Source organism: Phoca vitulina, unplaced genomic scaffold, assembly GCF_004348235.1.
Source record: "Phoca vitulina isolate PV1807 unplaced genomic scaffold, GSC_HSeal_1.0 scaffold20, whole genome shotgun sequence".
NCBI lineage: Eukaryota > Metazoa > Chordata > Mammalia > Carnivora > Phocidae > Phoca > Phoca vitulina.
Genome location: NW_022589723.1, coordinates 18084605 through 18096897, shown reverse-complemented (window position 1 = coordinate 18096897; position 12293 = coordinate 18084605). Strand labels below are relative to the sequence as shown.

The following is a 12293-nucleotide window of genomic DNA, read 5'->3' as shown; positions in this document are numbered from 1 at the left end:
TTTTAAGAATAAGGAGATCAGATGTAATTTTAAATAATTTTCAAAATATAGCTAATATAGACAAATATTTGTGAATTTAACTACCTTAGTTTCATATCATAACAGTGGTTTGTTTAAATGGATTTGGTTTTACTACAGGTCAAATAATTAGAGATAAATTCCACCAGAGGGAAATATAGATAGCATAGTTAATGTCTAAGGTAGATGTCAGTTCTCATCCCTAAGCTGCATTTTTAAAAGCGTTTCTACTCCTTCCTTAATTTGCCTGTTCCTTACATTTAAGTACTTATAAGTGCTTACAACTCACTTCATAGACATCTCTAACAGACATGTTAGTTTGAATCATTAAATGATAGAAAACGTAGAGCCAGCTTCAGCCCTTGAGCAATCCTACCAATGTGTAATGGAACTAAAACAACACATAAAATACCCACTTTTCAATAAAACTCAAGATCTAAATATTTTCAGCTTAGTACAATTCAGATCATAATACGGTCACTGCATTGAAAGTATCACGATGCAGTAAGAAAGCTAGATTAATGTTGCTTGTATAAATATTTTCTGATCACATTTCCTTCTGTTCTCATATAATTTAGTGTCTTGTTTTTTTCTAGTTTATGTTATGATAGCAATTTTCTGCATAGCATCAGCCATGAGTCTGTACAACTGTCTTGCTGCACTCGTTCATAAGATACCATGTGGACGATGCACGTATGTATCTCTTACAAGGAATCTTATAACATTGGTATTTGTAATTTAAAACAATACAGGGAAAAGTAGAAGTGGTATTTTAAACCTGCGTAAGCCAGTATACATGTGGCTATTAAAATTTAAATTAATTAAAATTAAATTAATTTAAAAATTCAGTTCCTCAGTCTCATTAGCTGCATTTCAAATGCTAAATAACCACATGTAGCTAGTGGCTACTGTACTGGGCAGCACAGATACAGAATATTTTCATCATAGACAGTTCTATTGAACTGATAAATATTTCTTGATGTATTATTTGTTTTACTTAAATTAGGACTTTTAAGTTGATATTTTAGTAGCCTTCTTGTGACTGTGGTTAACATTTGTCATGTCCCATGTTTAAGTGAACATTATATTTCACCTACAGAGTAAACTGACCTATTTCAATCTATTTTTTAGGATTATGTTTCGTGGCAAAAGCATTGAAGTGAGACTTATTTTTCTCTCTGGACTATGCATAGCAGTAGCTGTTGTTTGGGCCGTATTTAGAAATGAAGATAGGTATGAGTACTCAGTGTATTTGCTTTTAGATTAAGGATGCATGGTTTTATGTCTTACTTGGTAATTACGCATTATGATTATTATGGATTTCTCTTTGCTTTTATTCCAGAACACCATAGTCTTGAAATAAGCTAAATAAGTACTTAAATAAACAGATCTTGTGCTAATGGATTTAAGGCATATAGACAAGAAAATATGTATTATGATTTAAACATCTAAGCTGAAATAGGCTTCAAAAATATACTTAATTACATCCACATGATGAAGTACAATGCGGCTATAAAGGATGAAGAAGATCTCTGTGAATTGATATGCAGTGATTTCTAGGATGTATTTTTAAGTGAAAAAAGATTATATAGAGTATGCTACCTTTTACATAAGAAAGGAAATATAAGGAAATATACAGGTATCTGTCCATTTGCAGGAAGGATAACCAGAAAAAAATGTTTAACTTCTTAATGGTTTATTAATAAAATTATTAAAGGCCAAAACCACTTGTAGCCTAAAATTTGGAAGGAAAGTTTAATACAATTTTAGGCAGCTTCAGTTGATAATTATGCATATCAGTTCCTGGTAGATTATGTTACATAGCTCTCATTTCATTTAGCTCCCAACTATCTGGACATACATTAACACCAATACCCTTTGTTATGAGCTACCTTTCCAAAAGAAACATGTATAAGTTCAAAGATTAAAAATAAGTATGTACTATATCCGATGTATGTTCTGAGGTAGCCTTTCAACTCTTCCTTAGTATAGTAGTGTTCATTATTCTACTAGGACAGCAAATTAATAAATATGGAGTATATGAGAGGTTTTTTGTCATTATACTTGCTGCTTAATAATCAAATAGTCAAATCATAACAATTGAAGATACTACGTTAGTGATCAATTTCTTTTGAGAAGTCCCATCTAAGAATAACTACATAAACCAATAGAGTAACTTCTTTTGATTTTAGGTGGGCTTGGATTTTACAGGATATCTTGGGGATTGCTTTCTGTCTGAATTTAATTAAAACACTGAAGTTACCCAACTTCAAGGTAAAGTATACTGCTTTGCTAGCTAAAATAATTTTTTCTTTTTAAAACAACTTTATTTGAGTATAATTTACATGTAGCAAAATGTACCCATCTTAAGTTTACGGTTTATGAAGTTCTACAAATGAATAACTTTGTAGCCACCATCCCAATCAATTATAGATTTCTCATCTCTTCAAAAGCTCTGTCCTGCCCTTTAGCAGTCAGTCCTGATCACCAGCTGTAGCCAACCACTGATTTGCTAGCTAAAATATTTTTAATCATTTATATAATATGCCAAATTCATAAAATCCTTACAGACAAAATATCAACGAAGAACATTTCTTTGAGTTAGTGATTCTTTTTTTTTAAAGAATGGCATAAACAAGATAAAATTTCTAATGTGATTTGTAGAATAAAACTACAAATAGTAATAACCATTAAATGCCTTTGAAAAAACAGTGTTCAAATGTAATTTAGCATATTTATTTGTACTTGCAAAACAATATAATCTCTTAATTTACATGGAAGTTTGACCTTTAAATTTTTTCTTTTTTCAACAGTCATGTGTTATACTTCTAGGCCTTCTCCTCCTCTATGATGTGTTTTTTGTTTTCATAACACCATTCATCACAAAGGTATGATATTTTTGAAATTTGTGAGAAACATGCTAAAAGAAGAGAATCTTAAGCCTGCTCTTAGATAACTGATTTTGCAGATGTTTACCATTAAGTGGGTACTAATTCTCTTTTGAAAATTGTCATTGAAGTTAGCCTTTTAACAGAGGATTTTTTAAGCCTTTAAGTCATTCTGCTAAATGAAAAATGTCTCCTGGCTGATCATGAAAATATCTATAAATGTTCTTCCTATCCATTTTAAAGTAACTTTTCTTTTTTTTTTTTGTAAGATTTTATTTATTTATTTGACAGAGAAAAAGCGAGAGAGAGAACACAAGCAGGGGGAGTGGGAGAGGGAGAAGCAGGCTCCTCGCTGAGCAGGGAGCCCAATGTGAGGCTCGATCACAGGACCCTGGGATCGTGACCCGAGCAGAAGGCAGACGCTTAACGACTGAGCCACCCAGGCACCCCAACTTTTCTTATTATAAAACAACAAATTTTTGCTGTAGACAGTATAAACAGCAAAAAGAATGAAAATGCATCCTTGCTACTTTCATTTCTGTACCCCTAGTTTAAGACTAAGAAAGAGCTCCACACTGAAAGTCTGAAGACCTGAAGTGTAGCCCTGTAACCTTGTTATCCTGGCAAGTCACTCAGCACTTTGTGCTTCTGGTTCCTAATCCATTGTGTGAGGGAGTATTGCTAGCATTCCAGCCTCCGTCTTCCATCAGTAGATTTCTTCTGGTTGGAACTGACAGAATGCAGTCTAAACTTTCTATACCACAAAGGTCCCTTCTATCCAGCCTGTGTATAGAGGCCAAGGTGGAGCTGGCCTCAGAAGAAACTAGACCCAGGGGCACATACTCTCCCTTTCCACTTCTGTCCATTGTGTTCGTTGTCCCAGACTGGCTTTTTCTATGACGTTAGAGTCATAGCAGCTCACAGCTCCTCATTCACCTATCCCCACCCCCACCACTAGCTCTTCCATAAAATGGCGACGCTATTCCCAGAATAAGGGAGAGGTGTTGGGTGAGTTTGGTAGTCCTTCATTATTTACTGTTTTTCTACTTGTCCCTATTTCTATCTCACGAGTATTTTATTGCTCAATTCTCCTGCATTCCCCATTTTATGTTGTCTTATTTTGATTCAGTATTTGATACTATAATCACTGCATTTTTTCCCCATTAGTTCTTTATCTCTTCTTCAGCCCCTACCATGTGTGAAATCACTGTAAAACTGCACTTTTAATATTTGCTATAATGGCATAAACATGTGGCACAAAGATGTGCCCCATTGGGGAGCTAAAGTGCAAGTAGGTAGTTAATGTAGTTAACTGCCCCAAGTAACCAGTCCATTTTACTAGCATCTTTCTGTGCCTCAGTGATGAGCCATTTGAGTCATTGACTTCATTGAGCAAAAGTAACCTTTTTAAAGCATAAAATTAGTATTATGGATTATAACCAAAAAAAGTCAGTTAATGAAAGCTTTCTATCTAAAGCCATCCCAGTTTGTGTTAATTTATTTGGTTCAAAAAAATATTTCCGTAAGTCCCTGCAAAGTGGTCTCATAGTGAAAGTAAAGCGTTCTCTGTACAAAACCATGCTCTTAAGTCAGCAGATGGTCATAGCATATGACCCATATATTACACAGGGCACACAGATACGAACTATAACTAAACCCTTTAACTTTTTTTCCATTCAGTTTTGTTTGTTTGTTGTTTTTTAGAGGGAGAGAGGTCGGGAGAGGGATGGAGGGAGAGGGAAAGCAAGAATCTTTTTTTTTTTTTAAGATTTCATTTATTTATTTGTCAGAAAGAGAGAGAGAGCACAAACGGGGAAGTGGCAGGCAGAGGGAGAGAGAGAAGCAGGCTTCCCGCCGAGCAAGGAGCACGATGCAGGACTCGGTCCCAGGACCCTGGGATCATGACCTGAGCCGAAGGCAAATGCCTAACCGACTGAGCCACCCAGGTGTCCCAGAGGGAGAGCAAGAATCTTAAGCAGGCTCCATGCCCAGTGCAAGCTTGAGATCATGACCTGAGCTAAAATCGAGTTAGATGGTTAACAGACTGAGCTACCCAGGCGCCCCTCCATTCGGTTTTAACACTAGTATCACTTTATAAATGTTAACTGTGTCTGCCAGCAAACTATTTGCATTCCCTACACATAAAAAGTTTCAGAATTTTAAAGATACAGGATAATAATAAAGATGTCTTTGAGGCCTCTTTCTTTATTCTCTGCCTAGAGAATTTTTCATCTTCTTTTTTCCATATTTGTTCCTAGTGACTAGGAATGTGATTTCTAGTAATCTGATCTGGTAGAAAAGATTAGAAATGCTCTTTGGAGTTCACTAGTATAGATTTATTTTAACACCTTCTCAGTCTCGTTTGTTTGTTTTTATTAAGGCTATAGACCTTACTTGAGAAAGTAACTCAAAATGAAAATCATTGGACATTTTTTTTTTAAAGATTTTATTTATTTGCTAGAGAGAGAGAGAGAGTGAGAGTACAAGCAGGGTGAGTGGCAGGCAGAGGGAGAAGTAGGCTCCCCGCTGAGTAAGGAGCCCGATGCGGGACTCAATCCCAGGACCCTGGGATCTGACCTGAGCTGAAGGCAGACGCTTAACCGACTGAGCCACCCAGGCGTCCCTCATTGGACATTTTAAACGTGTCTTTCAACTCTGGTGTTAGCAGAGTTTTAATGAGTAAGCAGAGGAGGTGGCCACAGGAGTATAGGCAATAAGAACCTGTCTTCAGGGCCGTCTGGATGATTCAGTCAGTTAAGCCTCCAACTCTTGATTTCTGGCTTGGGTCATGATCTCAGGGTCGTGAGATCGAGCCCGTGTTGGGCTCCACACTGGGCATGGAGCCTGCCTGGGATTCTCTCCCTCTCTCTCTGCTCCCCCGCCCCCCTCTCCCTCTCTCTCTCTACAAAAAAACCCCGAAAAACCTGTCTTCATTTTTTTTCCATCTACCCTTGTAACTTGGTAGAGTATATTGCAAATAGTAGTTACTCAGATGTCTTTGAATTTGGGAGAGGATGTCAGTGATGGCCTTCACTTAAGTGTCTTAAATAACAATTAGAAAACCAAAATGAACTCTATCTGGAAATTAAATCACATTATGGGAGTTTGCTCTAAGGAATTGTATTTAATATTAGTCTATTTTCCTAAACTCCTGTGACTTAACCCTTCTGTAACCCAAAGTATAACATGAGGGAAAGATTTCTGTAGCTAGAGATTATGTCCTTCTTTCTACTCAGCTCAGATGTCAGTGAAGTCCTCTTAAAAACACTAAAGTGATTTTTCCTATGCTCCCCACCCACATGGAAAATATTATAGTTACTTGATCAAATTCTCCTTAAATTCAGCATTTATTTATCTTCCCACTACCTGTTTGATGATATATTCATCATAATGTAAAGCATAGATGGCTGCTCATGTAATCTTCATTTGCTACCTTAAAATGTTTCCCCTTCACAACAGACTTGGCTGTCAGGAAAGAACTATTAAGGGGCTCCTCACACAGCCCACATAAAAAGACCTTATCCAGACACAATGGATGAAATTCAGCTAAGGTTAATGTTTTGTTTGGGACATAAAAAGCTGGCAGGGCTGAAACTGGACAGGAGACAGGCTACAGAAGCTTCTCAAGTTCTTTAGGGCTGGGTCTTTTCAAGTTTGGCTTCATTGTTATTATGGTGAGTAGCTAGGAGGTCAAATGTATTTTTATTCAAATAAAGTTACCAATATTTATTACAAATCTAAATACAAAAGATTTTAGTATTTCTTGTGTCTCTATTCATTGTTACTGCTAAAAATGACTAAGGACACATAGTACATGACATAATGTAACTACAAGCACTTAAAATTTATCGTCTATCAAAAACAATGAATCATGGAACACTATATCTAAAACTAATGATGTAATGTATGGGGATTACCATAACAATAAAAAAATTTTAAAAAAATGCTAGCTATATTGCACAAACAATGAATCATGGAACACTACATCAAAAACTAATGATGTAATGTATGGGGATTAACATAACAATGAAAAAGTAAAAAAAAATTATAAGCCATAAAAAAAAAATGCTAGCTATAGTTGTCAGTATAGATCAGTGCCCAGAGCTTCACTTGAATAATGTGTGTGTGGTTTATCTGCTAGTTTGTGATCATTGTTGAGCTCTAATGAATGGAGCAATATGCTTGATGAATTTTGTTATAGGTGGCCCCAGCTTTTGCTGGACTTTTTAAGGAAAACTGTCTACAGCCCATTTTTTTTTACCAGTTTACTGTAGGCCATTACCCAGGGGGTCAAATCATTCTTAAATACTGGTAGATTGTTCTCTTTAAATGATTGGGCAATTTCTTTCATCTTCTTCCTCAATTTTAGAATGGCGAGAGTATCATGGTTGAACTTGCAGCTGGACCTTTTGGAAATAATGAAAAGGTAGGGATGGCAATTAAATAGAAATGGCTACCAGTATATATATGTGTGTCCAGTTAATAATTTTGCCTTCCTGTGTAATTCATTGGTCATGTAGTGCATGTTAAGGTATTGTAAAACTTTATTTCTCACAGAATATAGCCCTTTTCTTAGTTATTCTAAATTATTAAATACCTATTGACTTGGGTTTCATCCTAGAATGATGGAAACTTGGTGGAAGCCACTGCTCAACCCTCAGCTCCCCATGAGAAAGTAAGGATTGTATTTCAGATATGTTCATTGGACTTTAAATCATACCCTCTGAGACAAGACTCTTCTTTGGGGGAAAAAATCCAGATTTAAAAAAAAATCTCTTTCAAGGCCTAAGTCCTATTTTTGGTAAAAAGGAAAGAAAAAATAAATAAATAAAGGTTAGATGTGGGGATACTGGATTAATACTGTTAACCCTGATGTGTGTTGGGTTTCATTTTTCTGAAACTGTGTATCTATTTCTTTCAAGCTCTCTATGCATTCAGAGTATATGTGTGTGTAGTTTATGTCCTCTGATTTCAGTTTCTTTTGTCTCTTTAAAAATGTTAAAACAATTACTCTAATATCAATCCTTCCCTCTCTAAGAGATACGGGTAAAGATTCCTAAGAGGTTTATTAGTGCCTCCTTTTTTTTTTTCCCCATAATTACAGTTACCAGTAGTCATCAGGGTACCAAAGCTGGCCTATTTCTCAGTAATGAGTGTGTGCCTCATGCCAGTTTCAATACTGGGTTTTGGAGACATTATTGTACCAGGTAAGCAATTGTTTTTAACAATTCAGTAAAAATACACGGATGGTTTAAAATTGCCAAATGTTTAGTATCTATTAAAAGTTAACTTATTCTGTGTTAAGTATTTGTGGCTATTGCTAGAGCTGCGATCAGTGACCAAAATAGAAAAAAAGCATTTCGAGGGGTAGAAGATAAAGCCCAAATGGTAACAACCAAAGTATATCTCCCATGGCTCAGAAGGTGTCTTAGAGGAAGCACCTAGGATCAGTTTGACCTACTGCCCCAAGAAAGTATATAACAAAACTCTTTAAAAGTTGAATTTAACAATACCAAATGTATTGCAGTTTCTATGACTTCTATTTTAAAAGAATGGTTATGTGTTATGAAAAGTGGTCTAGGAATACCAGGCAAGGTCATGATCAAGAGAAGAAACAGAACACCAGCTTCTAGGGCATTATAATACAAAAAATATAGCATATGGTGTATCTTCTCTGCATTATTCTCACTGGGCTACCTATAGAATAAACTTAATCCCAGCCCAGGAATAATATAACTTAGAAGTAATAACTAGTCTTTCTTAATCAGCTGAGAGTTTGTCCTTCACTTTTCTTACAGTCTGTCTGTACTAACTGCCTGCAAAGGGGTAAAAAGTATAGGCTGTTCTGCAAAAGCCCTTTCATTTACATAGTAAGGCCAGTAGAGACAGAGAAGCCAACAGCTCTGCCTTGTGAGTTGGCATGGCAAAGTCCAGTGTAGCAACTCTCTTAGTTCATTTTCTAGGATAGATCACGAGTTAGGCCACAGAGCAAATCTTAGCAAATTTAAGAAGATCGAAATTACATACCAAGTATATTTTTTGACCACAATGGTATGAAACTAGAAATCAATAACAGGAGGAAAACTGGAAAATTCACAAGCACATAGAAATCAAACAAAATAGTTTTGAACAACAAGTACATCAAAGAAAAAATTAAAATAGAAATTTAAAAATACCTTGAGAAAAATGAAAAGAGAAACAACATCCCAAAACTTATGGGATGCAACAAAAGCAGTTCTAAGAGGGACGTTTATAGTGATAACCACATACATCGAGAAAATAGAAAAGCAGATAAGCACCCTAACTTTATATATAGGGAACTGGAAAAAGAAAAACCAACTAAGCCCAAAGTTAGCAGAAAGAGGGAAATAATAGACTACAGCAGAAATAGAGAACAGGAAAACAGTAGAAAAGATGAATAAAACTAAGAGGTGGTTTTTTATTTTATTTTTAGATTTTTTAAAATGTATTTATTAGAGCGAGAGAGAGAACACGAGAGGGGGAAGAGCAGAGAGAGGGGGAGAAGCAGACTCCCTGCTGAGCAGGGAGCCCGACTCAGAGCTCGATCCTGGGACTCAGGGATCATGACCTGAGCCGAAGGCAGACGCTTAACCAACTGAGCCACCAAGGTGCCCAAGAGTTGGTTTTTTAAAAAGATAAAAATGACAAACCTTCGGGCACCTGGGTGGCTCAGATGGTTAAGCCTCTGTCTTCGGCTCAGGTCATGATCCCAGGATCCTGGGATCGAGTCCCACATCCGGCTCCCTGCTCAGCGGAGAGCCTGCTTCTCCCTCTCCCTCTGCACCTCCCCCTGCTCATGCTCTCTCTCTCTATCTCTCTGTCTCAAATGAATAAATAAAAAAAAAAAATCTTAGAAATGACAAACCTGCAACTAGACTAACCAAGAAAAAAAGAGAGAACCCAAATCAATAAAATCATAAATGAAAGAGGAGACATTATAACCACAAAAATATAAAAAAAATTTCTCTGTGTCATGGAATATGAAGCAGCCAATAAAAACTCATGCTTTTAAAGACTGTTTAAGGGTTTGGGAAAATGTTTAAAAATGGTATTAAGTTAAAAAATCATATAAAATTTTGTCCAGAATTTGAGGTACCTTAATGTTCTCACGATGCAATAATGAATGTTAAATACAATATAGCATGTAGGTGGCGCCTGGGTGGCTCAGTCGTTAAGCGTCTGCCTTCGGCTCAGGTCATGATCCCAGGGTCCTGGGATCGAGCCCCACATCAGGCTCCCTGCTCTGCGGGAAGCCTGCTTCTCCCTCTCCCACTCCCCCTGCTTGTGTTCTCTCTCTCGCTGTGTATCTCTCTCTGTCAAATAAATAAACAAAATCTTTTAAAAAAAAAAAAATATATATATAGCATGTAGTGTTGCCATAATTAATAGTTGAATTGTATTGCTGTTACTGTTTTAAGAAAATAATGTGTTTGGTGGTTTTTTGTTTTGTTTTGTTTTTTAGGCCTGTTGGTTGCATACTGTAGAAGATTTGATGTTCAGACTGGTTCTTCTTCTATATACTATGTTTCCTCCACAATTGGTAAATTTTTGTTTTGTTTTTCTATTACGTTGAATTGTATTGTCTATAGGAAAAGGTCGAGGTCTAAAAATACGGAGTCCTGGATTCTAATTCTTCATCATTAATTAATAAGACAAGTTTTCCCATCAAAAAGGAATAATACTTTACTATCTATATCATAAGTTTTTGAGGTTTAAAAAATTATATGTGAAAGAAAATCATTAGATTTTATGTCTTAAATGCTTATTAGAGCATCTGGCACACAAGTAGACAATAAATTGTATAATATTAGATTTTCTTAAAATACTATATGAATGACAGTGTATTTATATAAATGAATTTATGGCACAATAACATCTCAGCTGCAACAGCAGAAGTAGTTGTCATTTATCCCTCTATTTCTCTTATTGAGAACAGACAAGAACAGGAAGCAAGCCAAAAAATACTTTACTTCTAAACATATCAAACAGATATCTTGAAGTCCATACACCAGAGTTCTTTATTCCTAGGTAAGTGGCCTGCTCCAGAGCCATTTAGATACTGTTCTGGCAAGGTTTTCAATTCCACAGTGGAGTTAAATGCAGTAAATTAAAAGTGTATGTTAGCAGTAGGGAAGACTATTACTAGGAATAGATACCCGACAGCAAGAACAGCTAAGTGAGTGAAAAGATGATAAAAAGAAAAAAAAACTATAAAGAAATAAGAAAAGCAGTTCGAGGCTATTGAAAATGGTATTGTCTGAGGGCATAAATGTATTAAAGTCCAGCACCAGTCAGTGTGATAGAATACAAGAACACTCAATGCAAAGGCAGGTAAGAAGGCTCTCTGTCCATTGTGCTGTATAACTTCGGGCAGTTCACATAACTTCCCTAGTCCTCCATTGCCTCGTTCATAAAGTCAGGAGGTAAACTGACCTGTCTATAAAGGCTCTGCTAGCTCCAGTATTCTGAGATCCTGTGTTCATGGTGAGACGCTGAGTCATTAAGGAAAGATCAGATGATGTTTGGTATACACTTGTTGAAGAAGTCCAGGAAGTATATAATCAAAATGAGGAAGATTTTCCAAAGCAAGTTTTAGTACCTACAGGTACATATTTTAGTTATCTAAAATGTGCAACAACTCAACATCCTTAACAGTGACAGATAATGGAGACTTTGAATTATTAGCTTTGTCAATGATTAATGATGAGGGTAATTATAATTGAAATACTAACCAGTTTTCAAACTTTCACAAGCAATGAGGTATGTATGTCTCTCCTAATGGCTGTCTAGGAAAATAAAATCAGGAAAAATACGGGCAGCCCCCTCGGGTCCCCTCCCTCCTTGGGAGCTTTGTATTTTCACTTTGCTATCGCTCAATAAACCTTGCTTTGCTGCCCACCCCAAAAAAATCAGGAAAAAATCATAGGACAAAAATGTCCTCAGAAATATTTGAAAACCACCACTTTAGTAAGGGAGTCAAAATCCACTTTGGTAGCATGTAGAAATGACTGATAATTGGTGTTCTTACAGCCTATGCGGTTGGCATGATACTCACATTTGTTGTTCTGGTGCTGATGAAGAAGGGGCAGCCTGCTCTCCTCTATTTAGTTCCTTGCACGCTTGTTACTGCCTCAATTGTTGCTTGGAGACGTAAGGAAATGAAAAAGTTCTGGAAAGGTAGCGGCTATCAGGTATGTGCTTCTATCTCAGTTACCAAGTTATGACGTAATTTAGTGACTAACTTTGGCTGGGAACCGCCTATATATATATCAAAGCTTTTATGTGCCTCAAAGTTTCCTTGCATCTATTAGGATATTCCAGGTTTTTTCCACCATTACCACCTTACTGTCTACCTGCTGCTCAGTA

The 12293-nt window shown here is 36.3% G+C and overlaps 1 protein-coding gene across 1 annotated transcript in view; it reads left to right on the top strand.

Annotated features, from left to right (window-relative positions):
- Positions 1 to 12293, top strand: part of SPPL2A (signal peptide peptidase like 2A) — a 49752-nt gene that overhangs the window by 27852 nt on the left and 9607 nt on the right. Inside the window, exons 7-14 of the mRNA XM_032417196.1 lie at positions 615 to 711; positions 1150 to 1251; positions 2211 to 2292; positions 2832 to 2906; positions 7276 to 7332; positions 8011 to 8113; positions 10390 to 10467; positions 11958 to 12118. Coding sequence (XP_032273087.1) covers positions 615 to 711; positions 1150 to 1251; positions 2211 to 2292; positions 2832 to 2906; positions 7276 to 7332; positions 8011 to 8113; positions 10390 to 10467; positions 11958 to 12118 — 755 coding nt within the window. The remainder of the gene's footprint in view (positions 1 to 614; positions 712 to 1149; positions 1252 to 2210; positions 2293 to 2831; positions 2907 to 7275; positions 7333 to 8010; positions 8114 to 10389; positions 10468 to 11957; positions 12119 to 12293) is intronic.